At 42.5% G+C, this 27,996-nt stretch overlaps 4 protein-coding genes and 1 pseudogene across 11 annotated transcripts in view; 3 read left to right on the top strand and 2 right to left on the bottom strand.

Moving 5' to 3' along the window:
- Window positions 1-95: 95 nt before the first annotated feature.
- On the bottom strand, window positions 96-7,401 carry gmcl1 (germ cell-less, spermatogenesis associated). 2 transcript variants are annotated; one of them, XM_035776193.2, is made up of 15 exons: window positions 7,022-7,401; window positions 5,255-5,444; window positions 4,825-4,948; window positions 4,625-4,721; window positions 3,891-3,988; window positions 3,620-3,732; window positions 3,460-3,525; window positions 2,962-3,046; window positions 2,755-2,845; window positions 2,490-2,630; window positions 2,323-2,392; window positions 1,815-1,890; window positions 1,547-1,692; window positions 1,259-1,346; window positions 96-1,121 (listed from the first exon to the last, which is right to left on the bottom strand). In XM_035776193.2, exons 2-15 carry the CDS (start codon window positions 5,428-5,430, stop codon window positions 981-983), a joined length of 1,512 nt encoding a protein of 503 aa, XP_035632086.1. In that variant the 5' UTR covers window positions 5,431-5,444; window positions 7,022-7,401; the 3' UTR covers window positions 96-980. The 2 variants fall into 2 exon arrangements, with proteins under 2 accessions (XP_035632086.1, XP_035632085.1); XM_035776192.2 differs by having other exon boundaries at window positions 2,962-3,073.
- A 247-nt stretch (window positions 7,402-7,648) lies between these two features.
- LOC118387636 (vitamin K-dependent gamma-carboxylase-like) lies at window positions 7,649-14,173 on the top strand. The gene is made up of 3 exons (XM_052525741.1): window positions 7,649-7,921; window positions 8,255-8,461; window positions 13,632-14,173. Exons 1-3 carry the CDS (start codon window positions 7,888-7,890, stop codon window positions 13,727-13,729), a joined length of 339 nt encoding a protein of 112 aa, XP_052381701.1. The 5' UTR covers window positions 7,649-7,887; the 3' UTR covers window positions 13,730-14,173.
- LOC127906089 (vitamin K-dependent gamma-carboxylase-like) lies at window positions 14,059-17,499 on the top strand (annotated as a pseudogene).
- Window positions 17,374-27,996, top strand: part of sftpba (surfactant protein Ba) — a 49,144-nt gene continuing 38,521 nt past the window's right edge. For all 5 annotated transcript variants that reach the window (XM_035776201.1, XM_035776199.1, XM_035776202.1 and 2 more), the window contains exon 1: window positions 17,374-17,581. The gene's annotated coding sequence lies outside the window, so the exon portion shown is untranslated. The remainder of the gene's footprint in view (window positions 17,582-27,996) is intronic.
- snx24 (sorting nexin 24) lies at window positions 19,678-27,975 on the bottom strand. 3 transcript variants are annotated; one of them, XM_035776204.2, is made up of 8 exons: window positions 27,760-27,974; window positions 27,185-27,268; window positions 22,837-22,941; window positions 22,600-22,694; window positions 22,447-22,476; window positions 21,486-21,550; window positions 21,243-21,309; window positions 19,678-20,321 (listed from the first exon to the last, which is right to left on the bottom strand). In XM_035776204.2, the coding sequence occupies exons 1-8, from the start codon at window positions 27,826-27,828 to the stop codon at window positions 20,273-20,275; spliced, it is 564 nt and encodes a 187-aa protein (XP_035632097.1). In that variant the 5' UTR covers window positions 27,829-27,974; the 3' UTR covers window positions 19,678-20,272. The 3 variants fall into 3 exon arrangements, with proteins under 3 accessions (XP_035632097.1, XP_035632099.1, XP_035632098.1); XM_035776206.2 differs by lacking the exon at window positions 27,185-27,268 and having other exon boundaries at window positions 27,760-27,975; XM_035776205.2 differs by having other exon boundaries at window positions 19,678-21,309; window positions 27,760-27,973.

Consider the following 27,996-nt stretch of genomic DNA (forward strand, 5'->3'; position numbering starts at 1 on the left):
AATTGCATTGGTAATATCTTTCAGCCTGAAATTCTTATTCTAGCTGTGTCTTTTGGCAATTAAAGTGTGAATAGTAATGCAACACACACATTATACAGCTTTTGAAAACACCAGTTTTTATAACTAAGCATGTACAGCATAGTGAAACCTGTATAATGTACAAATGTATGCACAGACACTAATGGTGAACTAATTGACAGCATTTCAGTGAGGATATTACAGCACAAGTTAGTCATATGTACAAGATACATGGTATACACTGTCCAACAAAATGCTTACTTGCAGGTTCCTTCGACAATGCAGCAATACGAATAGTACGGTATGAATGACTGCAAAGTGTAAAGGTAAGACCCCACTGTTGAGGAAACTGACAGATCAGTAAACTATTTTGTCAAAGACTGCCATGCCACTTTGGTCCAAAATAAATCAATTTGCCCAACATCTTACAATACATTAAGGCAGGTATATTACAATTATCCAAAATGTAGACTAGAAATTAAAGTAATTTTGAAATTTTAAAAGCAGCACCATATTCTGCCATAGGTATTTGAAATTCACATCTAATTCGGACCCACTAGTGGCCAACATACTCAATTAGCAATACTGTATGCGTTAGTAATTACATAAGAGGATAGTAATGGATGTACAGAACTAGTAACTGATCATTCCCTGTGAGAGATGACCATGGTCACACTTCTGATAGCACCACAGCCCACTGGTGTGGACTATTCATTGGCAGTGTACATTTCTTTAATTAAAAAAAAAAGCCAAATAAATAATATAAAAAGGCATATCAAATGAATGAAATCAAATATTAACCATGACAACTGAAGAACAATTAATATTTTTGAAAAACAACATACCCCAAAACACAATAGATTGGGCTAAAGAGCATGCAGATGCCAGGGTTGTGTGGGGTAGAAGCTGTGGGCCACAGCCTGTGGTCAGAGAGGGGACTGGTTGAGGGTGTGGAGCTGATATCAGGATACACTGCGGGCACTGCTCTCTGGTTCAGGGGCATCAGGACGGCGGTCCATATGAGGAGATGTGTACTGGAAGTTACAGCACACGTAGAGGGGGAACGACAAGAGCCGACTGTCCAGGTTCATCACCACATACTCCTGGAAAAGAAACAGGAACAGAATGTAAGTTACAGCCATAATTGTTTCATCCGTTTCAGGCAATACATAAGACCAAGGTGTTCATTTCAAGAGGGGAGGAAAGTTTCAGAACATGGATTGTGTGTGGTCTGACTGACCTGGTCTTTCTCCAGGGTGAGAAGCTGGTAACCAGTGGATCGACTACACACCAGCTTCCCACTGTTATCAAAGGAGGCCAGGCGTAACCTGAACATAGACGAACAGCGAATGACAGGTGAGGGCTAGTCCTGATAGAGCACAGGTAAATCACATGGCAGTTACACAGAACATAATTATACCATTACTACTACACACATAATGCATTGCCAACCTTTGAAATCTGTAGCTGTCCTATGCGTGTTGTGCTGATCACAGCCTAGGTCCTGTCTGCAGCGGGGAACACTAACCTGTATGCTAGATGCCTCCGAGGCTGCAGACTCACAGCTCCCCCACATGGCTGGCTCAGTGTATTCCTCTTGAACACTATGAAGCGGTTGGTGTAGGTCACTAGCAGGTCAAAGCCAAAGTTGAAACCTGTCCACCGCCAACAGTACTAAGCAAGAATAAAAAGTTAACATCCTGTTATTTTATCTTTGCTTTTAAGTGCTTATTATATGATTCAGAATAAATCATAAATGATTTCCTTATTACACAGAGACTAATGGTTTGACTCACATCTCCATCTTTGGTCAGTTTCCTGCCACACCTCATACTGCTTGACTCAAACTCCTCCTTGTTGGCATCCTGTGGACTACAAACACACGTCTTACTAGAGAAAGAAATAGTAATGGCGTCTTTTTGTAGGCACCAACTCTGCCATGGTTCATTGGACAATGCCTACGTAGAAATTAATGTTTTTTTTGGTTAAACGTGGAAAATAAGGTCTATGTTTTGTTCTGTGAAATTATCTTTGTCAGCTAACGTCACTTTTTGTGAATTCTGAAGCATTTATGTAATAAAAAAAACAAAGCTCTGATTATCTCAGAGTTTATTCCCAAACCCTATTCTTTCCCCATTAATTTCCGCCATAGGGACGGCCGAACGAACCAGAGGTAACTCATTTCCGGGTTTTAGGACTACAAGCTGGCGAGCTCTATTCTAGCGGAAATATATTTTCAGTAACTGAAAGTGGCAGATTGGCATTAATGTTGTCATGTTGCTGGTTTGGAGCTCCAGTTCTCACCCATTGTCATTGTCGTGCTCCGTCCGTAGCATGGCAAACCACTGGCTCTTGTACACGGAAGTCAGCCAATCTGTGGTATGAGGCGTTGTACAGAGTAGATAAAAAATTACTACAAAAACAGTTAAGTGAATGTGAAACATAAACCACTAGCCAATCATCAACCTTACCGGGTGGGAGAATATTGTCTCTCTCCAGGATGCGTGCAGACGCCAGGTCGTTGATGATGTATTGAAGGCGCACATGTCTGAAGACGGGAGTAAAGGGAGCGCCGTCCTCTGTTTTTAAGAAGGGCTCCTCCTCTCCCAACTCTGCAACAGCATGCATGTAAGGTTCATTAGAAAAGACTGGTCAGCCAGCATCTGTCTATTCTACAACCTCTTGTTCAGATAGGCTTGTAGCTCACTGTGACATGCACTGTGGAACAGAACGTACCAGTTCTACGTTTGCAAAGCCAGGTGTCAGCGTCAGCCAGCAGCTGCTTGATGGGACCGTCCCAGGATGGATTGAGCTGCAGGAACATCCACTGAGGAGAGGCAGAGTTACAAAGAGAGGGTATGAATGAGAACGAAAGAATGGGGAAGGGAGAGGTAAATCAACGGTCTTCCTTACAGTAGACAGCCCAAAAGGCTGCAGTAGTACCTTTTTCAGGGCTGTGTAGACGTCCATCTCCACCTGCATGACGAAGAGGTCAGACGACTGGATCAGCGGTTCCATCACGTCCGCTCTGCAGATACAGCACACACCCTGCTCACTGACCACACAACACGTAGCCTCTATTACCAGTATGTACAACAGTTCTTGTGCTTACGTTGCTTCCAGAGGCAGCTTGGAACTCGTGGAGTGACTTACAGTTGACCGGGGTAGCTCTAGCAGGGCACAAATTTGATGAACTGACTTGTTGGGAAGGTGTCATCCTATGACGGTGCCACGTTGAAAGTCACTGAGCGCTGCAGTAAGGCCATTCTACTGTAAATGTTTGTCTATGGAGATTGCATGGCTGTGTGCTCAATTTTATACACCTGTCAGCAACAGGTATGGCTGAAATAGCCGAATCCACTAATTTGAAGGGTCCACATACTTTTGTATATATAGTGTATAAGCCTTAGGGAAGAATATGAAAACATTAAAGAGACGCACCCTAGCTCCTTCATCAGGTCAACATTCTGATGGGTCATGAGGTTATTGAGGAGCCATTCCTGACACCTGCAGGAGACACACAAGCATAAGCATGTAGAGCGAGACAAAAATAATTAAAATGTGTAATATTATTCAATAGGAGTGTAATGATGGGGCTTACTTCTTCATAACAGAGTCCAGGCCGTAGATGCTGGCAGAGGAGTAATAGCCACACACAGTCTTGACACTGACGTTCTCTTTCATTGTCTCGCCACATTGCTGGATCAGACCATCCTGCAAAGACACAAAGGCATGTCTTTGATTATCTATTATCATTCAGAAAATTCCATTCCAGCAACTTTCAACTCACACATATCACCATCATCACTACATTGTATACAGTTACATTCCATGTAAAATATACTGAAGTGTGATAATGACCATCTACTGACCAGTTGGAGCATACAAGCTGCTGCTAGGATACTGACCACCCTGCTGGGCTTGATCAGAACATCATCCCGGTACAGAGATCCAAACACTACCTGCAGAGCTAAAAACACACACAAAAGACAAATGTGTATAGTAACTGCAAAAAAGAAGTTCAGTGACATAAACAAAGCGATGTGTAGTATTTTATTCCTGACAAGAAATATTGTAGTACTCGAGTCCGACTCGAGTCCCGATTTTCATGACTTGTGACTCAACCATTAGTGACTGGGATTCTCCTTTCACATGACTTGTATTTGCACTTGGACTGGCTACTATGATAAGCAGAATTTTAGCAGCATTGGGTGCACATATCTGCAAAGGTTCTGTTCTCTAGCAGTGGGAAGGATGCGCCACACCCGGCACACGCAGTCGACATCCGCTGGTGAGCTGCAGGGCAGCAAGTGATGATTGTGGGCAGACAAGCAGCAGGCTCCGCTTCGATCATTGGCTAAGCGACATATCGCGCAAACGACTGTCTTGCTTCCCCGTAAGCACCAGTCAACTGTTTAGCTTTGCCTGGTTAAGAAACACAAAGTGCTTTAAGAAATTGAAAACAATACTAGTATCGAGTTTTAACTTGTGACTCGACCATTGATGACTCGGACTCCAGTCATAGGGACCTCAAGACTCGACATGGACTCAAGGTTTAGTGACTCGACGACAACAACACTGCCTGACAGCGACTTTCAGTCCTCACCCTCTGTGTCGATGTTCTGGTCTGGGATCTCTAACGGTATGACCATCATGTTGGACTCCTTCCAGGATCCACTGAACATGCTGGAGAAATACCCCGACTACATAATTAAAACACAGGGAGGAGATAGGGAGTGGAATGAGTCATAGGCATTGGCTTTGTTGAGACTTCAGTGTGTAGTGTACACAGAACAGTGCACTAACCTGGCACAGGTAGACTTTGTGCAGGTTCCACTCCTGCCCAAGGGCACAGATGCGGATGTCACTGTTCTCGCCGTTCAGGAACAAGGTCTGATAGATGTACTTAGAAGTGCTCTTTAGCTTCTTCCTGTTACAATTCCAAAACAAACCAGCAGAGGGCAGGTCAAGGTTAGAAACAGGCTGGCCATATGAAAGACATGAAAGATGTGTGAATACCTCGCCTGTGCTGTGAAGGGCTCTCTACACAGTCTACGCAAACAGATTAGACTGCGTCGCGTTCCAAAAATTCTGCCGCACACATGTATGTGGAACTATGTAGAGCGTGCCGCAAACGGGGCTCCGTTTGTATAGACCTTTAGTGTGTTTTTCTCTTACTCTGTTTTGCTGTGTGTGTGTCACCTGTGTTCATGAAGTTGTGTGTGGCTCTTCTCACCTCCGTGGTGTGTCCAGTAAGGCATCTTCCTCATCAGGCTCACTGTCACAGTCACAGTGTGCAGTCCGTTTCCTCTTTCTGCACTCGCATCCATGCTTGCCACTGGCACATGCAGTCTCAACTGCTTCCTCCGGATCCTGGGAGGAGGCCTGCATGCGGCTGCCCAGGGTGCCCATCTCTCCCCTGCACACTACACTCAAAACAAGACCGTCAGCATGGATGCATTGTAATTCACAAGCTTCCCTACTCAGGGGTAAACTAGATTAGGTCACTTTTTTGTTGATGAGTAACTATTTCTTAAAGTTATCTAGGTTCAGACCTGGAGAAATTTTGCAGGTATTTATATACACTACATGACCAAAAGTATGTGGGCATTCATATGGAGTTGGACCCCCCTTTGCTGCTATAACAGCATCCACTCTTCTCGGAAGGCTTTCCACTAGATGTTGGGACATTGCTGCAGGGACTTGCTTCCATTCAGCCACAAGAGCATTAATTAGGTTGTGCACAGATGTTGGGCGATTAGGCCTGGCTCGCAGTTGGCTTTCCAATTCATCCCAAAGGTGTTCAATGGGGTTGAGGTCAGGGCTCTGTGCAGGCCAGTCAAGTTCTTCCACACCGATATCAACAAACTATTTCTGTATGGACCTTGCTTTGTGCACTGGGGCATTGTCATGCTGAAACAGGAATGGCCTTCTCCCAAACTGTTGCCACAAAGTTGGAAGAAAATAATCGTCTAGAATGTATGCTGTAGCGTTAAGATTTCCCTTCAAGGGGCTTAGCCCAAACCATGAAAAACAGCCCCAGACCGTTATTCCTCCTCCATCAAACTTTACAGTTGGTACTATGCATTGTGGCAGGTAGCATTTTCCTGGCATCCGCCAAACCCAGATTTGTCCGTTGGACTGCCAGATGGTGAAGCGTGATTCATCCCTCCAGAGAACACGTTTCACTGCTCGAGTCTACTGGCGGCTAGCTTTACACCACTTCAGCCGACGCTTGGCATTGCGCATGGTAATCTTAGGCTTGTATGCGGCTGCTCGGCCATGGAAATCCATTTCATGAAGCTCCTAACGAACAGTTATTGTGCTGATGTTGCTTCCAGATGCAGTTTGGAACTTGGTAGTGAGTGTTGCAACCGAGGACAGACAATTTTTACTCGCTACACGCTTCAGTACTCGGTGGTCCCGTTCTGTGAGCTTGTGTGGCCTACCACTTCGTGGTTGAGCTATTGTTGCTCCTTAGACGTTTACACTTCAATAACAGCACTTACAGTTGACATTGGCAGCTCTAGCAGGGCAGGAATTTGCCTAATCGACTTGTTGGAAAGGTGACATCCTATGACAGAGACACGTTGAATGTCACTTATTTCTTCAGTAAGGCCATTCTACTGCCAATGTTTGTCTATGGTGATTGCATGGCTTTGTGCTCGATTGTATACACTTGCCAGCAACGGATGTGGTTGAAATAGCCTAATCCAGTAATATGAAGGGGTGTCCACATACACTATATATACAAAAGTATTTCGAAAGCATAAATGATAAACATAATTAAGTCCTGTCCTCTGACATCAACAATACTTCGGTAGCTAACTGCGGTAGCTAGCTAACAACCTCAGGCACTGTGTCCAGCTATCATTGTTTTTGTTGTTGCCACAGCTCCTTAGCTAGCTACCTACACAACACAGCTAGCTACTTTAGCGTACGACCGGGTAGCTAATAAATGTTAATAGCTAGATAATTTACAATATACAGAAACGTAACTTACCTTATATATATAACAAGGCAAACCCCGTCGTCTAGCAAGCTTTGTTGACAATTAATTTAAACACGCCTAGCTATGTTGCTAGCCAGCTCAGCTGTGACAGGTCACAAACGTAATTTATCTACTGTTAGCTAGTAAAGTATTTAAACAACAAGCCTTCTCAGCTAAAAAAAAAATGGGACAAAGAGGTAATTTAGCACCAGATATTGCGGAGCTAGTTAATCCGGCCAAATACGATCTACCAATAGCCTGAACATCATTAGTAATGTTTAAAATGATATTTCAAGAACCATTGTCAAATTGTCTTCCTATTTTCCATAGGTAAAACGATGCAGATACCACAGGCTCACAATTTGTCTTCTTCTAGCCTGCTCACTATGATGTGCCTCACACGCTTCGGCGCATTATTGCCATCTACTGTACTATAGGTGATATGCATATTTGGACAGGCTAACTGTTGCTAGTTAGTGTGGGGATATGTTTATATTGGATTATTGTTCAACCATATTTATATATTTAAAAAATGTGTAGGTGACCAATGACCAATCACAGAAACAATGCAATGTTATTTCAGGAGGTAATTTAGATTTGTTTTATTAACCATCTACAAAGACCATTCTCATCCCAACCGCTGTCGTCATATCATTTCCAGATCCCCACTAGCAGTGGTAGATGTGTCTCGTGAAAAAAAGACGCTGAGCACGGTTTCAGGTTCCCAGACAGCATTTCTTTGAACACGGGCTGACACGTACCCAACTGTTTACTTGTGTTGAAAAAACTCCCTAGGAAAAGGAGGTACCTTCTTCTGCGAGGTTGACATCCCTGTCCATATATCTAGTGTTTTTTGTGGTTGCATAACCGAGTCAAGTATGGAGGCAGGGGTGTGCGACAATGCTGCTGCAGGTATGTAACAATTGTTGCTTTGCAGCTCTGCTTTCAGTAAATTGTTACACTGTTTATAGCAAGGTGAGATTTAGTTTGAGTAATACGTGAATTACGGTGAGTGAGTTGCATTACATCCTTATACGTGCAACATACGCAATGAGTTTATAATCAGGATAAACAATTAAGTGTTTATGTTTATATTAATTGTGTCTTATGGTTTATAGTGCTTTGTGGAATTTACATACAGTACACAACACATACCTATTGCATTCTCGTGAACAGTAGGGTAAAGATGTTTCTCTTATGAAGTGTGAATTGGCTTAGGTGTTCCTTTCATTGAGTAGTTTTCAGAACAGGGGGACTCTTCTGGGAGTAGTGATGAAGGGACCATGGACAAGGACACAGCACCAACAGCAGAGAGGGTAGTGGAAAGTGAGTGCAGGATGAAGCATCTGTTTGGGTTTGAGAAGGAGGACCTGCCCTCCTGGCATAACCTGGTGTATCTCCTAAACCGCCCGACTGACCCTGCTTCTCTGGGCATCTTCCACTTCCTGTTTGGTGAGCTGTCAGTCATTTTCACTGGTTGTCATAAGGTGTATGCACCAATTTGTAAGTCGCTCTGGATAAGAGCGTCTGCTAAATGACTTAAATGTAAATGTAAATGTAAGCTTAGTTATCCTGAGTCAAAAGGGCTGCGGATCTGTCATTTTAATTTGTGCCTGAGAATGCTTTAGCCACCTGGACTACAAGTACCTGGATGGGGCTCCCGTGTGCCACTTCCCTCTTCAACTTCCTGCAGCCGCTGCCTCTTGATTATATGTACCTGGTCTATGTGATGATTCTCTTTAGTAGGTCAAGTTCTGATTCAGTGATTAGAACAGCAACTGTATGCTATCCCCTTTGTGTGTGTGTCTTTTAATGAGAGCATCAATGTTCAATTTCCATGTTTGGGTCTTCTTTATGGGTGCTGTGGGAATCATGCTGGGCTGTTTCTACCACCTCTCCTGTCTCATGTTCATATCCACCTACTGGTACATCTTCTTCCTGGACAAAACAGCATGGAACAACCACTCTTACCTTTATGGCCTCATTGGCTTCCAGCTGACATTCATGGGATGCCAATAGATATTGTTGAGTAGTTAACCTCTTATGAAACCATTGTACTAAAGAGCTGTTAGGTATAATATATTTGGTTGATTGACATTCTTTTTTTTCTCTGTGTGTGTGTGTGTGTGTGTGTGTGTGTGTGTGTGTGTGTGTGTGTGTGTGTCAGTGTATGCATACTTATGTACATACGGTACCAGTCAAAAGTTTGGACACACCTAATCATTCAGGATTTTTTCCGTTCTTTATTATTTTCTACATTGTAGAATAATAGTGAAGATATCAAAACTATGAAATAACACATATGGAATTATTGTGCAACCAAAAAAGTGTTAAACAAAAATATATTTGAGATTCTTCAAAGAAGCCACCCTTTTGGCATTTTCTTTGTAAGTTACTTTCACTGTATGAGTTCCCAACTCTTCAGCATCGGTGAGAACCCATTGATTAATTGTATTTAGTTATCGTAACGAATTATCAAATATAATTCAAACTACAAAATCTGTGAGGGCTGCTTGTAATTACTAAGCCAAGTCATTAAACGATTGCATTGATAATTATTTCCTTATCACTTATTTGTATTTTTTATTTAACCTTTATTTAACTAGGCAAGTCAGTTAAGAACAAATTCTTATTTACAATGACGGCCTAACCTTGAGGGCAACATAATGCAAGCAGTCTCCTGTGTCCCAGAAAGCATTTCAAAGCTATCTTTTCTATAATGATCCACTATTTAAGTTAATCTGTAATCCCCTATTGATCACATTGTCCTTTATTTTATCTGCCGGTATGTTTGCCTACGCCATGCTGGCCATGAGTCCTGTCTTCTGCTACCCCGATTGGCCCAGGAACTTCTTTAGTTGCTTCCCAGAGTTCCTCATGCCAGTGCTGCCGCTCACATCTCCTCCCCCACAGCCCAGCATCTCCTGTGTTTACCCAGAGACCCAAAACACCTCTACAGGATCCATTCTGCCCCCAAGGCCTCCAAAACACGGTTTAAATACAAGCTGGCAACTCTGTTCACCATTCTGTACCTGGCTGAACAGTTCTTCCTGGCTTACTCTCACTTCATCACACAGGTACTACTCCTGTTGAAATGGAGGATGAGTTTGTGATAAACTTGTAGTCCTTTCCATGTATTGAATTAAGAAAAAGCCCTGATTTGATTGTCACAGTTGGGAGTCACTGAGTGTACTGTCAGCTAAAGTTATTTCCCAACTCTACGGGTTACCAGAATAATTGCTCAATCAGTGTCAACACTGCTATCCGTCAGCACCAAACAGTAGCATAGACTAGCTTGAGTCAGCAGAACGATGGGAGTTGCAGAGGGGTGTAGAACGAGGCTTTGTAGAAGTAAAACTGGTCCATACATTCTGCTGTCCTGTTTTTTATTGTACCTGTATTTAACTAGGCAAGTCAGTTAAGAACAAATTCTTATTGTCAATGACAACCTAGGAACAGTGAGTTAACTGCCTTGTTCAGGGGTAGTAGAAAGGGATCTTATACTGTCCCTTATAATATTCCTTACATACAGCTGAAGTCAGAAGTTTGCATACACCTTCGCCAAATACATTTAAAGTCAGTTTTTCACAATTCCTGACATTTAATCTTAGTAAAAATTCACTGTTTTAGGTGTTAGGATCACCACTTTATTTTAAGAATGTGAAATGTCAGAATAACGGTAGAAGGAATTTATTTATTTCAGCTTTTATTTATTTCATCACTACACCAGTGGGTCAGAAGTTTACATGCACTCAATTCATTTTTGGTAGCATTACCTTAAATAATTTAAACTTGGGTCAAACGTTTTGGGTAGTCTTCCACAAGCTTCCCACAATAAGTTGGGTGAATTTTGGCCCATTCCTCCTGACAGCTGGTGTAACTGAGTCAGGTTTGTAGGCCTCCTTGCTTTTTCAGTTCTGCCCACAAATGTTCTATAGGATTGAGGTCAGGGCTTTGTGATATCCACTCCAGTACCTTGACCTTGTTGTCCTTAAGCCATTATGCCACAACTTTGGAAGTATGCTTGTCCATTTGGAAATGGGTCATTTGCAACCAAGCTTCAACTTCCTGACTGATGTCTTAAGATGTTGCTTCAATATATCCACAAAATATTCCTACCTAATGATGCCATCTATTTTGTGAAGTGCACCAGTCCCTCTCTCATCAAGCACCCCCACAACATGATGCTGCCACCCCTGTGCTTCACAGTTGGGATGGTGTTCTTTGGCTTGCAAGCCTCCCCCTTTTCCTCCAAACATAACGATGGTCATTATGGCAAACAGTTCTATTTTTGTTTCATCAGATCAGAGGACATTTCTCCAAAAAGTACAATCTTTGTCCCCATGTGCGGTTGCAAACCGTAGTCAGGCTTTTTATGGCGGTTTTGGAGCGGTGGCTTCCTCCTTGCTGAGCGGCCTTTCAGGTTATGTCGATATAAGACTCGTTTTACTGTGGATATAGATACTTTTGTACCTGTTTCCTCCAGCATCTTCACAAGGTCCTTTGCTGCTGTTCTGGGATTGATTTTCACTTTTTGCCCCAAAGTACGTTCATCTCTAGGAGACAGAAGGCGTCTCATTCCTGAGCGGTATGACGGCTGCACGGTCCCATTGTGTTTATACTTGCGTACTATTGTTTGTACAGATGAACATGGTACCCCTTCAGGCGTTTGGAAATTGCTCCCAAGGATGAGCCAGACTTGTGGAGGTCTACAAAAAAATGTCTTAAGTTTTGGCTGATTTCTTTTGATTTTCCCATGATGTCAAGCAGAGAGGCACTGAGTTTGAAAGTAGCCTTGAAATACATCCACAGGTACACCTCCAATTGACTCAAATTATGTCAATTAGCCTATCAGAAGCTTCTAAAGACATGACATCATATTCTGGAATTTCCCAAGCTGTTTAAAGGCACAGTCAACTTAGTGACCAGAAAATAGCTGTGCAGTAACGCTCCCCATTCAACCTGACAGCTTGAGAGGATCTGCAGAGAAGAATGGGAGAAACTCCCCAAATACAGGTGTGCCAAGCTTGTAGTGTCATACTCAAGAAGACTCTAGGCTGTAATCGCTGTGCTTCAACAAACTACTGAGTAAAGGTTCTGAATACTTATGTAAATGTGATATTTCAGTTTTTAGCTTGGTCATTATGGGGTATTGTGTGTAGATTGGTGAGGGGTAAAAAATATTTAATACATTTTAGAATAAGACTATTATAACAAAATGTGGAAAAAGTCAAGGTGTCTGAATACTTTCCAAAGGCACTGTGTGTGTATATTGAGTATACAACAAATTAAGAACACCTGCTCTTTCAAGACAGACTGACCAGGTGAATCCATGATCCCTTATTGATGTCATTTGTTAAATCCACTTCAATCAGTGTAGGTGATGGGGAGGAGACAGATGCACAAAAATAATTTTTATTTTTTATTTTTACGTCTGCCATTCAAAGGGTGAATGGCCATTACATAAAATTGAAGTGCCTTTGAACTGGGTATGGTATTAAGTGCCAAGCGCACCAGTTTGTGTCAAGAACTGCAGCGTTGCTGGGTTTTTCATGCTCAACCGTTTCCTGTGTAGGAAGAATGTTGGCTGAATGGACATCCAGCCAACTTGACACAAATGTAGGAAGAATTGGAATGAACATGCACCAGCATCTCTGTGGAACGCTTTTGACACCTTGTAGATTCCATGCCCCAATGAATTAAGGCTGTTCTGAGGGCAAAAGTGTCGGGGAGTGCAACTCAATATTAGGAAGGTGTTCCTAATGTTTGGTATGTTCAGTGTGATATATACTGAACAAAAATATAAACACAACAATGCAACAAGTTCAACGATTTTCCTGAGTTACAGTTCATATAAGAAAGTCAGTCAATTGAAATAAATAAATTAAGCCGTAATCTATGGATTTCACATGACTGGGCAGGGGGCAGCCATGGGTGGGCCTGGGATGGCATAGGCCCACCCATTTGGGAGCCAGATCTCAAACAATCAGAATGAGTTCTTCCCCACAAAAAGACAGACTGAAAGAAAGAGACAGAAATACTTTTCAGTGTCACCAGCTGTCTGGGTATCTGGTCTCAGATGATCCCGCAGGTGAAAGAAGCTGGATGTGGAGGTCTTGGGCTGGCATGGTAACACATGCTCTTCGTTTGGACGCACTGACAAATTCTCTAAAACCAAGTTATGATGAACATTAAAATCTCTGGCAACAGCTGTGGTGGACTTTCCTATAGTCAGCATGCTAATTGCAAACTCCCTCAAAACTTGAGACTTCTGTGGCATTGTATTGTGTGACAAAACTGCACATTTTAGAGTGGCCTTTTATTGTCTCCAGCACAAGGTGCACCTGTATAATTATTATCCATCCACCGGACAGGTGTGGCATACCTAGGTAAATGAGAAATGCTCACTAATGGGGATGTCAAAAATATATATAAACACAACATGTAATGTGTTGTTTCAAGAGCTGAAATAAAAGATATATGAAATGTTCCATATGCACAAAATGCTTATTTCTCTAAAATGATGTGCACAAATGTGTATATATATTGCTTTTTGACCTCGGGCTATAATGGCCTGTATGGGTACTCCTGGAATATGATGGTTCACTCTCGCTCCCACCAGCATGTCAAGATCACCTACCAAGATGGAAAAACAGGAGAGGTTGGATACCTCAACCCTGGGGTGAGCCACTGAACCATAACACCAATATAGAGTCATAGGAAAGGTCAGAAAGCAAAAGTGGAAAACATGGGGAATGTGACACTGAGGAGTATAAGCTCAAGTCGATTCATTAACCATTCAACATCCCATCTGAACAATGATGGCACTCTGGGTCTGATTTTAAGTGAACTACATACAGAGTCATCAGCCCTACATACAGTAGGACCTCAGAGATAAGAACATGTTGTGAATGGAGGTCGCCCATAATGTTCATTCATTCACTTAACACCTTTCTAGAAAATATTGATTGCGTACATCTTATTTAATTATGAACTTTGTGACAGTATCTGGGAGAAGGCAGATCTGAGTACCTCATACTGCAATACTCATGAAGGTGTTATGACTGGTTCCATAAAGGTGTTGTGAATGTCTTATGTATACCCCATACATGTGGTGTTCATGTTTTGTGTGTGTGTATTTACATGTTCTGAAATAGTTCTGTGGTGCACCTGTAGGTGTTCACTCAGTCGGCGGTGGAAGGACCATGGGGACATGCTAAAGCAGTATGCCACCCCTGCCTGAGCCGCCACCTGCCTCACTACAACATCTCTGACCCAGAGATCTTTGACATCTGGGTGTCCATCAATGAACGCTTCCAACAACGGTACAACAGCCTTTTTGTGATCTTTCACATCCTCCACATGGATAGAAATGTTCTTCGCAGATTTCTTCTTTGAATACTCTTTTCCCTTCAGTTAGGATCTTTGACCCCCATGTGAACATTGTGAAGGCAGACTGGTCACCATTACGCCCAAATCCATGGCTCTGTTGGTGGACTTCTCTCCCTGGTGGACAAAATTTCAGGAGATAAGAGGACTCTTTGGACAACCAGACAGTCTTCATCGCAGACTTCCCAGGTTCGGGGTCTCCCCCTCTCCCTCATTGTTTTCCATTGAGAGTAATTATATTTGAGTCATTTAGCAGACTCTCATCCAGAGCGACTTAGTGCATTCATTTTAAGATAGCTAGGTGGGACAACCACATCACAGGCATAGTAAATATACCTTTACTCAAGGTGAGGAAGGGGGGGGATTATTTAAGATACTCTTTGAAGAGGTAGGGTTTGAGGTGCCTTCAGAAGATCGGCAGGGACTCAGCTGTCATAGCTTCATGGGGAAGCTGGTTCCACCATTGAGGTGCCAGGACAGAGAAGAGATTGTACTGGGCTGGGGCTGAGCGGGAGCTGCCCTACTGTAGGAATGGGAGGGCCAAGAGTCCAGCGGTGATGTAGGGTTTGAGCATAGCCTGAAGGTAGGGAGTGGCAGTTCCTCTTGCTGCTCTGTTGGCAAGCAGCATGGTCTTGTAATGGATGCAAGTTTCGCCTGGAAGCCAGTGGAGTGTGCGGAGGAGCGGGGTGACACGGGAGAACTTGGTAAGGTTGAAAACCAGGAGGGCTGCAGCGTTATGGATAAGTTGCAGGAGTTTGATGGCACAAGCCAGGAGCGAGTCACTGCTTTGATGTTTGTAGAGAACGACAGGGTGTTGTCCAGGGTCACACCAAGGTTCTTTGCACACTCAGAGGCTGACACTGTGGAGTTGTCAATCGTAATGGAGAGGTCTTTGAGCGGGCAGGCCTTCCCCGGGTGGAAGAGCAGCTAAGTCTTGTTGAGCTTGAGGTGGTGGGCCGACATCCAAGCTGAGATATCTGCCAGGCACGCAGAGATGGGTGTCGCCACCTGGGTGTCAGAAGTGGGGAAAAGGAGAAAAGTACTTGTCATCCTCATAGTAATGACAGGAGAAACCATGTGAGGATATGACGGAGCCGAGTGGCTTGGTGTATAGAAAGAATAGGAAAGGGCCAACATGGTGATTACTGATTCCTCACCCAAAGTACATTTCAATCCTAATCATGCATGTGTTTGTTCGTCTTGCCTCTAGGTCTCCACCTAGATAACTATGTCAGTGAGGACCTGGGCAACACCAGTGTGCAGGTGCTGCAGGGCCTGCTGAATGTTGAGATAGTGGATGAGAAGGAGAACTACACGCTCCAACCTGGAGAGCAGAAGCAGGTATGCTCCTTCATCACCCTACCTGCTTCAGCCAGCCTGTAATAACACCCTTCAATGGATGACAGCTGTACTGTAGTCATTATAATGGTGTGGAACTTACTGCTAAACATAAGTTTCAAATTCCAGTTGCCATGATGTTGTTAGGAGTACTCATTGTATGTGTGTGTGAGCAGCTTCCTGCTGGGGCTGAGGAGCCGTCCTGCTACATGTACATCTACGGCAACTCCACAGAGGAACTTCACTAAGCTGTTTGAACTGCAGGAGCGGGTCCGCAACGGAACAGGTCAGGGTTTAAATATACAGCGCATTCGGAAAGTATTCAGACCCCTTCGCTTTTTCCACATTTTGTACGTTACAGCCTTGTTCTGAAATTGATTCAATGAATGTTCCTTAAAAATATACACGCTACCTCACAACGACAAAGCAAAAACAGTTTGTGACATTTTTGCCCCTTTTATTAAAAATAAAATACCTTATTTACATAAGTATACAGTCTACCTGTGGTCAATTCAATTAATTTTGAATTGAGCCACGAGGTTTGCCAAAAGGCCAAAAGGCACCTAAAGGACTCCCAGACCACGGGAAACAAGATTGAACTATTTGGCCTGAATGCCTAGCGTCACGTCTGGAGGAAACCTGGCACCTTCTCTACGGTGAAGCATGGTGGTGGCAGCATCATGCTGTGGGGATGTTTTTGAGCGGCAGGGACAGGGAGACTAGTCAGGATCGAGGGAAAGATAAACGGAGCACAGTACAAAGAGATCCTTGATGAAACCCTGCTCCAGAGCACTCAGGACCTCAGACTGGGGCAAAGGTTCACCTTCCAACAGGACAACGACCCTAAGCACATAGCCACTCCTGCGTTGTCTTGGCTTCGGGACAAGTCTCAATGTCCTTGAGTGGCCCAGCCAGAACCCAGACTTGAACCCGATCAAACATCTCTGGAGAGAGCTGAAAATAGCAGTGCAGCAACGCTCCGCATCCAACCTGACAGAGCTTGAGAGGATCTGCAGAGAAGAATTGTACAAACTCCCCAAATACAGGTGTGCCACGCTTGTAGCGTCATACTCAAGAAGACACGAGGCTGTAATCTCTGCCAAAGGTGCTTCAACAAAGTACTGAGTAAAGGGTCTGAATACTTATGTAAATGTCATCTTTTTACAATTATTTTAATACATTTTTGAAAATTTCTACAAACCTGTTTTTGCTTTTGTTATGATGGGTTTTTGGGTGTAGATTGATGAGGGGGGAAAAACTATTTAATTTAATACATTTTATAATAAGACTAATGTAACAAAATGTGGAAAAAGTCAAGGGGTCTAAATACTTTCAGTATGCAGTGTACATACAAATGGAACTAACACACACAATAGGAACTAGCACGCAACACAAAGGAAGTGCTAAGCCAGTGTTTCCCAACCCTGGTCATCCTGTATCCCCAACAGTACACATGTTCGTTGTAGCCCTGTACAAACACACCTCATTCAACTCATTAAGGGCTTGATGATGAGTTGACAAGTTGAATCAGGTGTGCTTGTCCAGGGTTATAATAAAATGTGTACTGTTGAGGGTACTGGAGGACCAGGGTTGGGAAACACTGTGCTAAGCTAACACATTGTCTTGCCCCCACAGAAACAGAGCTCCTGCTTCCAGAGCTCCTGCCTCCAGAGCTCCAGCCACTCATCACTGGAGACAACGATGAGGGGTCAGAGGTCAATGTGTCGGATCCCGTCGTCCGGCTGTTTCTACGCCGACAGTGACGAAGTGAAGAAGCACAGGGAAGCCAACATGGTCGAAAGGCTGAACCGGTTTACTGTGAAAGTACTACATGCTGCGACAAACGTGAGTGTTTTGTTTTTATTGCAACTACCAAAACCCATGACAAAACTCGTACTTATGTCTGTATTTGTCTCAATGTCCTTGTCCACAAACAATTTCCCCATGAGGATTATAGTCATTATCCTTTCTTCTCTTAAACCCATGTGATTCCTCCACTTTCCACTGGTATTGTGCACCAGCTTGGCGCGTTTCTATGTTTTGTAGTTAAAAAGATAGAAGCGTTTCCAATGACATCATCGGTATGCATCATATGATTTTAACCAATTGTCTACAAATTTGTTGTCACTTATCTTTTTTACTACAAAACATAGAAATGTGCCATTTTCACATACATTACATGACCAAAAGTATGTGGACACCTGCTCGTCAAACATCTCATTACAAAATCATGGGCATTAATATGGAGTTGATCCCCCTTTGCTACTATAACAGCCTCCACACTTCTGGGAAGGCGTTTCACTAGATGTTGGAACATTACTGCGGGTGCTTGCTTCCATTCAGCCACAAGAGCATTAGTGAGCACGGGGGCATTGTCATGCTGAAACAGGAAAGGTTTCCAAACTATACAGTTGGCACTATGCATTCTTGCAGGAAGTGTTCTCCTGGCATCCACCAAACCCAGATTTGTCCGTCGGACTGCCAGATGGTAAAGCGTGATTCATCACTCCGGAGAACGCTTATCCACTGCTCCAGAGTCCAATGGTTGAGAGCTTTACACCACTCCAGCTTACGCTTGGCATGGTGATCTTAGGCTTGTGTGTGGCTGCTTTTGGCCATGTAGTGTATTTTAACACCTCTTCTTCAATTTTCCCCTAAAATGACATACCCAACTCTAACTGCCTGTAACTCAGGACCTGAAGCAAGGATATGCATATTCTTGATACCATTTGAAAGGAAACACTTTGAAGTTTGTGGAAATGTGAAATTAATGTAGGAGAATATAACACATTAGATCTGGTAAAAGATGTTTATTTTTTTTGCACCCTTGTTGAAATGCAAGAGAGGCCATAATGTATTATTCCAGCCCAGGCGCAATTTAGATATTGGCCACTAGATAGCAGCAGTGCATGTGCAAAGTTTTAGACTGATCCAATGCACAGCTGTTCAAAATGTTGTATCAAGACTGCCCAAATGTGCCTTTGGTTGATTGGTTTATTAATACATTTATGTCCTGGGATTATTTTGTTATTGTTACTTACAACCTTATGCTAATCACGTTAGCTCAACCGTGCCGTGGGGGCACCGATCCCGTCAAGGTTAATGTTCAGATGGTGCTGGAGATTAAGTTTAAAAAATGTGGAAATTGAATTCTATTTAATGTAGACATTAGCATTTTAGGAAGGAGTACATGTCATAGATTGTAAATATAAGGAACATATCTTTGAGGGTACCATGAGCTCTGTGTTGTAGGTTTCTGATGACAGCCATAGCTATGCGTAACCTGGCAGTGGGCCTCCCTCCACCATGAAGGAACCAGAGACAAATCAGGACGAGGTTGGCCACGATGAGCTCTAGGAGTATTGTGTGTGTGAGAAAATGTATTAGTAAATTAATGAATGTGTTTGAATGACAGCGAGAAGATGCTAGACTGTCAAGTTTGTGTTACAAAAACAAAGTCAGAATGATCCATTTTTCATAAATTAAATCCAAATAGACCTTCAAAAGGTCTCTCTTTGCTATGCCTAACTTTTAATGAGGTCATTTGATTGAGGGTAATAATTTTGTTTACTTGATAGGTACCTACACAGCTAGCGAGAATAAAATGTTATTAACAAGAAATTCATTAAAAGGCTTAAAAGCAATACAAATAAAGTTGTCTAGTAGTGGTGTAGCTGAACTTCATATGCTAGCTTTACTATGAAACCTATGGTATCAATGTTTGACTTGTCACCATTTGCATTCTGAAATGCAGCTGGTACTTTTCTAATAACATGATACAATATTCACATTCTCAGTGTTTTGAACTTGAACGCTCATGTAAGTTTCAGATTTTGGGTAAACCTTGAAACGGGGGAAATGTAAAAAGTTTCATGAATATGTAGTCCACACAAATGCCAGGAAGTTTGACTCATTAGTTGAGAAAAAAAGAGAAACCGGTATTGAAGTGTCATGCTTTATTGCGGTCTGTCTTAATCATGATATTTTACAGATTACTGTGCTCTGCCTAAAGTGCTACAGTACAACACCACAGTATCATGGCACAAGATACATACTGTACAGGACATACATATGCTATATACACAAGATTTAAAAAATAATAATTAAAAATCATTGGATTTGTTAACACCGGGCATGCTTTTCTCAGTTGAAGTGGACAATTCTATACATGGGTTAGTTTAACAAATGAAAAATGATTCACTAAGTGTGCTAGTGTCCACCTGGTCTCAATTCAGAGAACACATTGGATAGAAATAAAGGATGGCAGAGAATTCTAGTCAATAGAATGCCCAGACCATCCTCATATTTTAGAGTATCTGTAGGATTAACCATCCATAATTGTCTAACGAATGACAAGTGCAAAGTAAATGTTAGACCAACTAAACTCTTCAAAAAAGTATCCACCGTGAATTACGCAGTGGAACATTACAGCACCGCTAAGAGTTTAGCTCTGGAGTGCTTCAGTCGCTAAGTTGGATCAAAACTCTGGCATTTTAAATGGCCCTTTGTTGTAGGTTTACAGCAGCAGTCCCACGTTCAGAAAGAGCAACAATGAACCACATTGTTCTTCTTTACAATAGAGACACTAAGATAAGGCAGACAAACAAAAATGCATCTTATTACACAGACAAGTTCAGCTTCCCTTTTTATATTTCAGCTTTTTAACCACTCATTTGATCGGTTGCCCTTCATTAATTCATAGCTAATAGAGTTAAACCGTTTGACCTATTAAAGGTTATTTCATCAACCTATCACAGTGTAAAACCGCGAGGTCTCACCTTCATTTTAAGGGAAATACCATTAGTAGATGCCTGCTGGTCCATAAGGCTGAGTCTATATGCATATGCCTTAGCTCCATTTACATTAACGGGGTAGTGTACCTTGTAAACTTTGAATGTCAGTATAGTATTCATTTTATATATCTGTGTCCATGAGTTTCTAGTGGATAGACCAATAGTTCAAGAGAAAATAGCCTCGTTAATGGAAAAAGCATATTTCATATTAAACACCAATGTTGTTCACTAAATTGATGGTTAACATTTAGGATAATCTTTGACAGCGTTGTCCTAATTTTTTATTTTAAATGTGATAAGGCCACACAGAAGGCCAGAGATTAGACACCTGTGATAATCTGATGTACCCAAATGGGCCACTAGATGTCTTGTACTAGATTAAATAAAATCCTTAAATTACCAAATTCTGGTAGTTTACTGGTAACTTTTAAAATGTTCAGTAATATACCCTCCCTTTGCAACCATGTTACAGTAGTGTTCATCTTTGAGTAACAATACTTCCGAAAAGGCATCTCATCACCATATCCATTAATGCTGGGAAACAAACTACAAAATGACTATGAATAGATAAAAATGGTATATATCCACACACACACAACTTTTAGAATAATGTTCACAAAATTGAGACGCTTACAAGTTGTACATTTCTGAGTCATCCCTTTGTCGTCAAGAGTTAGTAGTAAGTCCTCCAAACTGGCATACAGTAACTCTACCTTGGTTGAAGGTCTGGGTAAAATATTCCATGTATCACTCCTTCTATGACAACATTTGAAAATGTATCTATGAAGAGAAAAAAGTCAAACTGATTTGTTCTATACAATATTGCGTTTCCCCTTCAAATGATTAGCTGTTGTATTTACATAATTAAATATTACATAAAGAGATCTCACTTTAATATTGCAACGATATTGATTGTCTATTCATGGGCAGTGTGAAGATGTGTAAAGATATGTTACCGTGGGTGGATGGGAGCAGGTAGGGGTCTCGCTGGTAGATCATGGTTGGCTGATGGGTCAGTTTACTACAGAGAGACCAGGGAGGAGAAGGAGAAGTCAAGGGGGTTAAGGATCACAAGCCTGATAAAGCCAGACCTCTGACAACATTATGCTGAATAGTTAGCTATTTTGACACTATACTTTGGAATTAACCTACATCACAAACTACTATAAACTAAATAAACTATACAAAAGGTCAAATCCACTAATTCACACTGTTAAATAACACTGTGAGAAGAATATTATTTGAGAACAAATGTTTCATTTTGGCGTTTATAACAAGGTTGGTAGAAGCATAAGAAATCGCTGTGGAAATCCGTTGCAGCTTAAGTCGATTACAAAATCCACAATGCAACGCTCTGACTAACGGCTAGAAAACGTAGTGACACACAATAATACCAAAGACAATATCAGCATGTAATGGTGCTAGTTAGCTGTAAAAATCGCCTAAACTGCACTACCAATTTAGGACTATACCATGTTCAACCTGCATTCCCATTGCCTTTCTATAATATCTCTGGCAACTGCACCATACAATGCACCCTGGACCAAAGAAGCAGACAAATAGGAAAAATGTGCTAGACCCTCGATTAAAATACAAATATCTCGAGGTAGGAATATCACTAAAATATGGTCAATGGCTCACTTGAGAGAAGACATCTTCCCGAGTTATGAAATCAGCTAGTATTAAAATCGGACAACGTATGATATAGGTTTTCGCAATCTAAAAGTGGTATTCCTATTAACTTCCAGTGTAGTGAGAGCAACTATTATGGTGCTACGTAATACGGACGGATTTCTGCCTGTTTGAACGGCAATAACACAGATACACATGAAAACATTAAATGACACAGGGAATTGACAGGAACAAATACAATATAACATTCAAAATGGATGAACCTTTCAAAATCACTTAACAAACCTTGACTCTTCAGATTCCATTTCAAATGACCTTTAATGAAAGAAAAACATACAAGATTCAGAATCAGTTTGGGGATTTTTACATAAAGGCAGGAACTCTATTCTTGCGGAGAGGAGAGATGTTCTATATAGGGCACACTGTATAAAAACTCACCCACAGCTTTCTGTTTTTGGCAGCGAGGGAAAGTGGCGGATGTTGAGGAAATCCAGGAATATCTTTGGGAGAACTTCATTCTCCATAATTATAGTCTGTTAAATAACAGACACAAGAAACAAAAGCAAATGGAAGTTGGGGAAAAAAATGTAATTGTACCATTTTAATGAGCTGTATTGATACAAAATATGGGTTCGAGGAAATGGTCTGTGTAAACCTGTAGGTGTTCTGCATTACCTGTAGGTAGAGTTCCAGACCATGTCTTCTCTGCTCCAGAACTTTGGGAACCCAGTTACGTACATGCTTAGAGGGGATCTCAGGCAGCTTTATGCTCTTCTTCAGCTGAAAGAAGCAAATTTCAAATTGAGCATAGTCACAGGGCATGGATTAGGGTAGAGGAAAAATTAAAAGCCTCGCTCAAGCCTAATTCCAGTCATTATGATTTTCATATCCTTCACCCATAGACTAAGGCTATTCCACTAATTATCACCCCACTAACCTAGTCCCGCTGTATAACATTATTGACAATGATGGCTCAATATATGTTCTGAAAGTATTGTGGGTTCAGTTCTTGCATCACGAATATACACTATATATACACAAATGTATGTGGACACCCCTTCAAATTAATGGATTTGGCAATTTTAGCCACACCCGTTGCTGATGGGTGTATTAAATCGAGCACACCACCATGCAATCTCCATAGACAAACATTGGCAGTAGAATGGCCTTACTGAAGAGTACACCTTTCCAAAAAGTCAGTTTGTCAAATTTCTGCCTTGCTAGAGCTGCCGCTGTCGACTAATTCAAATCAAAGTTTATTCATCACATGCGCCGAATACAACAAGTGTAGACTTTACCATGAAATGCTTACTTACAAGCCCTTAACCAACTGCGCAGTTCAAGAAGAAAATATTTACCAAGTAGACAAAAATAAAAAGTAATAATAAAAAGTAACACAATAAGATTAACGAGGCTATATACAGGGGGCACCGGTACCGAACCAGTGGTAGAGGCTAGTTGAGGTAATCTGAACATGCAGGTGGGAGCGAAGTGACTATGCATAGGTAACAACAAACAGCGAGTAGCAGCAGTATACAAAAGGGGGGTCAATGTAAATTGTCCGGTGGCAATTTTATAAATTGTTCAGCAATCTTATGGCTTGGGGGTAGATGCTGTTGAGGAACATTTTGGTCCTAGACTTGGCGCTCCGGTACAGCTGGCTGTGCGGTAGCAGATAAAACAGTCTCTAACTTGTGTGACTGGAGTCTCTGACAATTTTATGGGTTTTCCTCTGACACCGCCTATTATATAGGTTCTGGATGGCAGGAAGCTTGGCCCCAGTGATGTACTGGGCCGTTTGCACTACCCTCTGTAGCGCCTTATGCTCAGATGCCGAGCAGTTGCTACACCAGGCGGTGATGCAACCGGTCAGGATGCTCTCGATGGTGCAGCTGTAGAACCTTTTCAGTCTCCTGAGGGGGAAAAGCTTTTGTCGTGCCCTCTTCACAACTGTCTTGGTGTGTTTGGACCATGATAGTTTGTTGGTGATGTTGACACCAAGGAACTTACAACTCTCAACCCGCTCCAGTACAACTCCGTTGATGTTAATGGGGGCCTGTTCGGCCCTCCTTTTCCTGTAGTCCACGATCAGCTCCTTTGTCTTGCTCACATTGAGGGAGAGGTTGTTGTCCTGGCACCACACTGCAGGTTATTTGACCTCTCTATAGGCCATCTCAGCGTTGTCAGTGATCAGGCGTAGCTACCACTATTGTGTCGTCAGCAAACTTAATGGTGTTGGAGTCGTGTTTGGCCACACAGTTGTGGGTAAACAGGGAATACAAGAGGGGACTAAGTACACATCCCTGAGTGGCCCCAGTGTTAAGGATCAGTGTGGCAGACGTGTTGTTGCCTACTCTTACCCCCTGGGGGCGGCCCGTCAGGAAGTCCAGGATCCAGTTGCAGAGGGAGGTGTTTAGTCCCAGAGTCCTTAGCTTAGTGATGAGCTTCGTGGGCACTATGGTGTTGAACGCTGAGCTGTAGTCAATGAACAGCATTCTCACATAGGTGTTCCTTTTGTCCAGGTGAGAAAGGGCAGTGTGGAGTGCGATTGAGATTGCGTCATCTGTGGATCTGTTGGGGCGGTATGCAAATTGGAGTGGGTCTAGGGTGTCCGGGAGGATACTGTTGATGTGAGCCATGACCAGCCTTTCAAATTACTTCATGGCTACCGACGTGAGTGCCACAGGGCGGTAATCATTTAGGCAGGTTACCTTCGCTTCCTTGGGCACAGGGACTTCTTGAAACATGTAGGCATTATAGACTCGGTCAGGCAGAGGTTGAAAATGTCAGTGAAGACACTTGACAGATGGGCCACGCATGCTTTGAGCACACGTCCTGGTAATCCGTCTGGCCCAGCGGCTTTGTGAATATTGACCCGTTTAAAGGTTTTGTTCACATCGGCTACCGAGAGCGTTATCACAGTCATCCAGAACAGCTGTTGCTTTCGTGCATGCTTCAGTGTTGCTTGCCTCAAAGGGGAGAGCATGAGACATTTCTCTCGTCTAGTTGGCTTGCGTCACGATTTCCCTTTGTAGTTCGTAATAATTTTCAAGCCCTGCCACATCCGACGAGCGTCAGAGCCGGTGTAGTAGGATTCAATCTTAATTCTGTATTGATGCTTTGCTTGTTTGATGGTTGGTGTGAGGGCATAGCAGAATTTCTAATAAGCGGCTGGATTATTCTCCCGCTCCTTGAAAATGGCAGCTCTAGCCTTTAACTTGATGCGGATGTTGCCTATAATCCATGGCTTCTGTTTGGGATATGTACATACAGTCACTGTGGGGACTTCGTCGTTGATGCTCTTATTGATGAAGCCGATGACGGAGGTGGTGTATTCCTCATTGCCATTGGATGAATCCCGGAACATATTCCAGTCTGTGCTTGCAAAACAGTCCTGTAGTGTAGCATCTGAGTCATCTGACCACTTCCGTATTTAGCGAGTCACTGGTGCTTCCTGCTTTAGTTTTAGCTTGTAAGCAGGATCAGGAGGATAGAATTATGGTCATATTTGCCAAATGGAGGGTAGGGGAGAGCCTTGTATGCATCTCTGTGTGTTGAGTAAAGGTGATAGATTTCTTTCTCCCCTGGTTGCACATGTGACATGCTGGTAAAGATTTGGTAAAACTACATTAAAGTCCCTGGCCACTAGGAGCGCCGCTTCTGGGTGAGCATTTTCTTCTTTGCTTATGGCCTTAGAGTTGGTTGAGAGCGGTCTTAGTGCTAGCTTTGTTTTGTGGTGGTAAATAGACGGCTACAAATACAGATGAGAACTCCTTGGTAGATTGTGGTCTACAGCTTGTCATAAGGTACTCTACCTCAGGCGAGCAGTACCTCAATTATTATTATTTAATATTAGACATCGCGCACCAGCTGTTTTTGACAAAAGAAGACACACCCCCACCCCTCGTCTTACCAGAGGTAGCGTCTGTTCTGCCGGTGCATGGAAAATCCTGCTAGCTCTATATTGTCCGTATCTTCATTCAGCCACAGTTTAAATGTCCTGTTGGTAGGATAATCTTAATTGTAGGTCATCAATTTTACTTTCCAATGATTGCACGTTAGCGAGAAGAATGGAAGGTAGTGGGAGTTCTCAGGATGCCCGATCTGCGTCCTCTTTTCTGGCGTCTTTTCTTCATGCATTCCAGTGAAAGCAGGATATCCTTCCCGTCAGACTCGATAAAGGAAAAAGTTTATTCCAGTCCGCGGTGAGTAATTGCTTTTCTGATGTCCAGCAGTTCTTTTCAGTCATAAGAGACGGTAGCAGCAACCTTGTGTACACAAAACACACAAAAATATTACAAATAGCACAATTGGTTGGAAGAATGTAAAACGTCAGCCATGTTCTTCGGCGCCATCTTAGAATGGCGTGTTATTGTGGAAAAGCGTTCTCTGGAATGATTAATCATGCTTCACCATCTGGGTTTGGCGGATGCTAGGAGAATGGCACCTGCCCCAATGCATAGTGCCAACTGTAAAGTTTGGTGGATGAGGATTAATGATCTGGGGCTGTTTTTCGTGGTTTGGGCTAGGCCCTTAGTTCCAGTGAAGGGAAATCTTAACGCTACAGCATAAAATGACATTCTAGACGATTCTGTGCTTCCAACATTGTGGCGACAGTTTGGGGAAGGCCCTTTCCCGTTTCAGCATGACAATGCCCCTGTGCACAAAGCGAGGTACATACAGAAATGGTTTGTCAAGATCAGTGTGGAAGAACTTGACTTGCCTGTACAGAGGCCTGACCTCAACCCCATCGAACACCTTTGGGATGAATTGGAACACCGACTGCGCCCAACATCAGTGCCCAACCTCACTAATGCTTGTGGCTGAATGGAAGCATGTTCCCACAGCAATGTTCCAACATCTAGTGGAGAGCCTTCCCAGAAGAGTGGAGGCTGTTATAGCAGCAAACGAGAGACCAACTCCCTATTAATCCCCCATGATTTTGTAATGAGATGTTCAACAAGCTGGTGTCCACATACTTTTGGTCATGTAATGTAAATCAGTCAGTGGTACACAAACTCACTATTTTATGCAGATTATGGAATTCACTGTAGCGTTTCTCCACTGTATGCTGTCTACCATTCATTAGTACCTCAATTTTAAAGACCTGGCGATGAAAAGAAAGTTATCATGGTTAGGAAATGTGAACGTAGAGAGAGATATGCCTTGAATCAATTCACAATCGACAGTCATGGCCATTTAAAACATATTTCAACACAATACATTAAATTACACCAAACTGCTCTTTAGTAACTTTGCTAACAAAGAAAACCCGGGAGGTCAGGGAACGTGTTAAAGCAGTTGATTGATGTTTCACCTCCTGTCAGTGTTATCGTCAAAAACGTTTACTGTCTGTAAAATTGGTGAAATGTAATGGATCGCGCCAACCGGGTCTTCTCTACTCTCACTCGGTCTAGTCACGTTAAATAAACGTTAGTTGACAGCATTGGTTGACAGTTTGCCTTGAGAGTCGCTAACAATACTCAAAGTTAATAAATATGCTATTGCTTTGTTTTCAACCATTTGTTGTAAATTTGCAATTTTAGCTATGATTGTTGTTTTTCGGAGGCTTACTGGTGCATACATTCAATATCTTACCGTGTAACCTTTCTCCATCGGATTGTCTTCTGAACGGAACGATGGAATGGAAATCCTGACGTTATGCATTTTGGCAAAACAAACCCGAACCTAAATGCATAAAATCCCGAGTTATATATTCATTTGCAGACACATAGATGGGCTTTGGTAGCTAGCTACGGCTAGTGTTGGAATGGATTCTTCTTCTTGTTTCTGTAGAGTATGGAAGAGGCAAAAAAGTCACACTGCTCCCATCTA

Source organism: Oncorhynchus keta, chromosome 9 (assembly GCF_023373465.1).
Source record: "Oncorhynchus keta strain PuntledgeMale-10-30-2019 chromosome 9, Oket_V2, whole genome shotgun sequence".
NCBI lineage: Eukaryota > Metazoa > Chordata > Actinopteri > Salmoniformes > Salmonidae > Oncorhynchus > Oncorhynchus keta.

What these genes read in the sequence shown, in the direction of transcription:
- gmcl1 (XM_035776192.2), bottom strand. Translation starts at nt 5,430, where the DNA reads ATGGGCACCCTGGGCAGCCGCATGCAGGCCTCCTCCCAGGATCCGGAG. An exon ending in AGACAATATTCTCCCACCCG is followed by an intron (nt 2,393 to 2,489) that starts GTAAGGTTGATG and finishes CTCATACCACAG; the next exon opens with ATTGGCTGACTTCCGTGTAC. An exon ending in GAGCACGACAATGACAATGG is followed by an intron (nt 1,891 to 2,322) that starts GTGAGAACTGGA and finishes GTGTGTTTGTAG; the next exon opens with TCCACAGGATGCCAACAAGG.
- LOC118387636 (XM_052525741.1), top strand. Translation starts at nt 7,888, where the DNA reads ATGGAGGCAGGGGTGTGCGACAATGCTGCTGCAG. An exon ending in GTGCGACAATGCTGCTGCAG is followed by an intron (nt 7,922 to 8,254) that starts GTATGTAACAAT and finishes AGTAGTTTTCAG; the next exon opens with AACAGGGGGACTCTTCTGGG. An exon ending in CATCTTCCACTTCCTGTTTG is followed by an intron (nt 8,462 to 13,631) that starts GTGAGCTGTCAG and finishes CGCTCCCACCAG; the next exon opens with CATGTCAAGATCACCTACCA.
- snx24 (XM_035776204.2), bottom strand. Translation starts at nt 27,828, where the DNA reads ATGCATAACGTCAGGATTTCCATTCCATCGTTCCGTTCAGAAGACAAT. An exon ending in GTCTGGAACTCTACCTACAG is followed by an intron (nt 22,695 to 22,836) that starts GTAATGCAGAAC and finishes GTTATTTAACAG; the next exon opens with ACTATAATTATGGAGAATGA. An exon ending in CCAAAAACAGAAAGCTGTGG is followed by an intron (nt 22,477 to 22,599) that starts GTGAGTTTTTAT and finishes CTTTCATTAAAG; the next exon opens with GTCATTTGAAATGGAATCTG.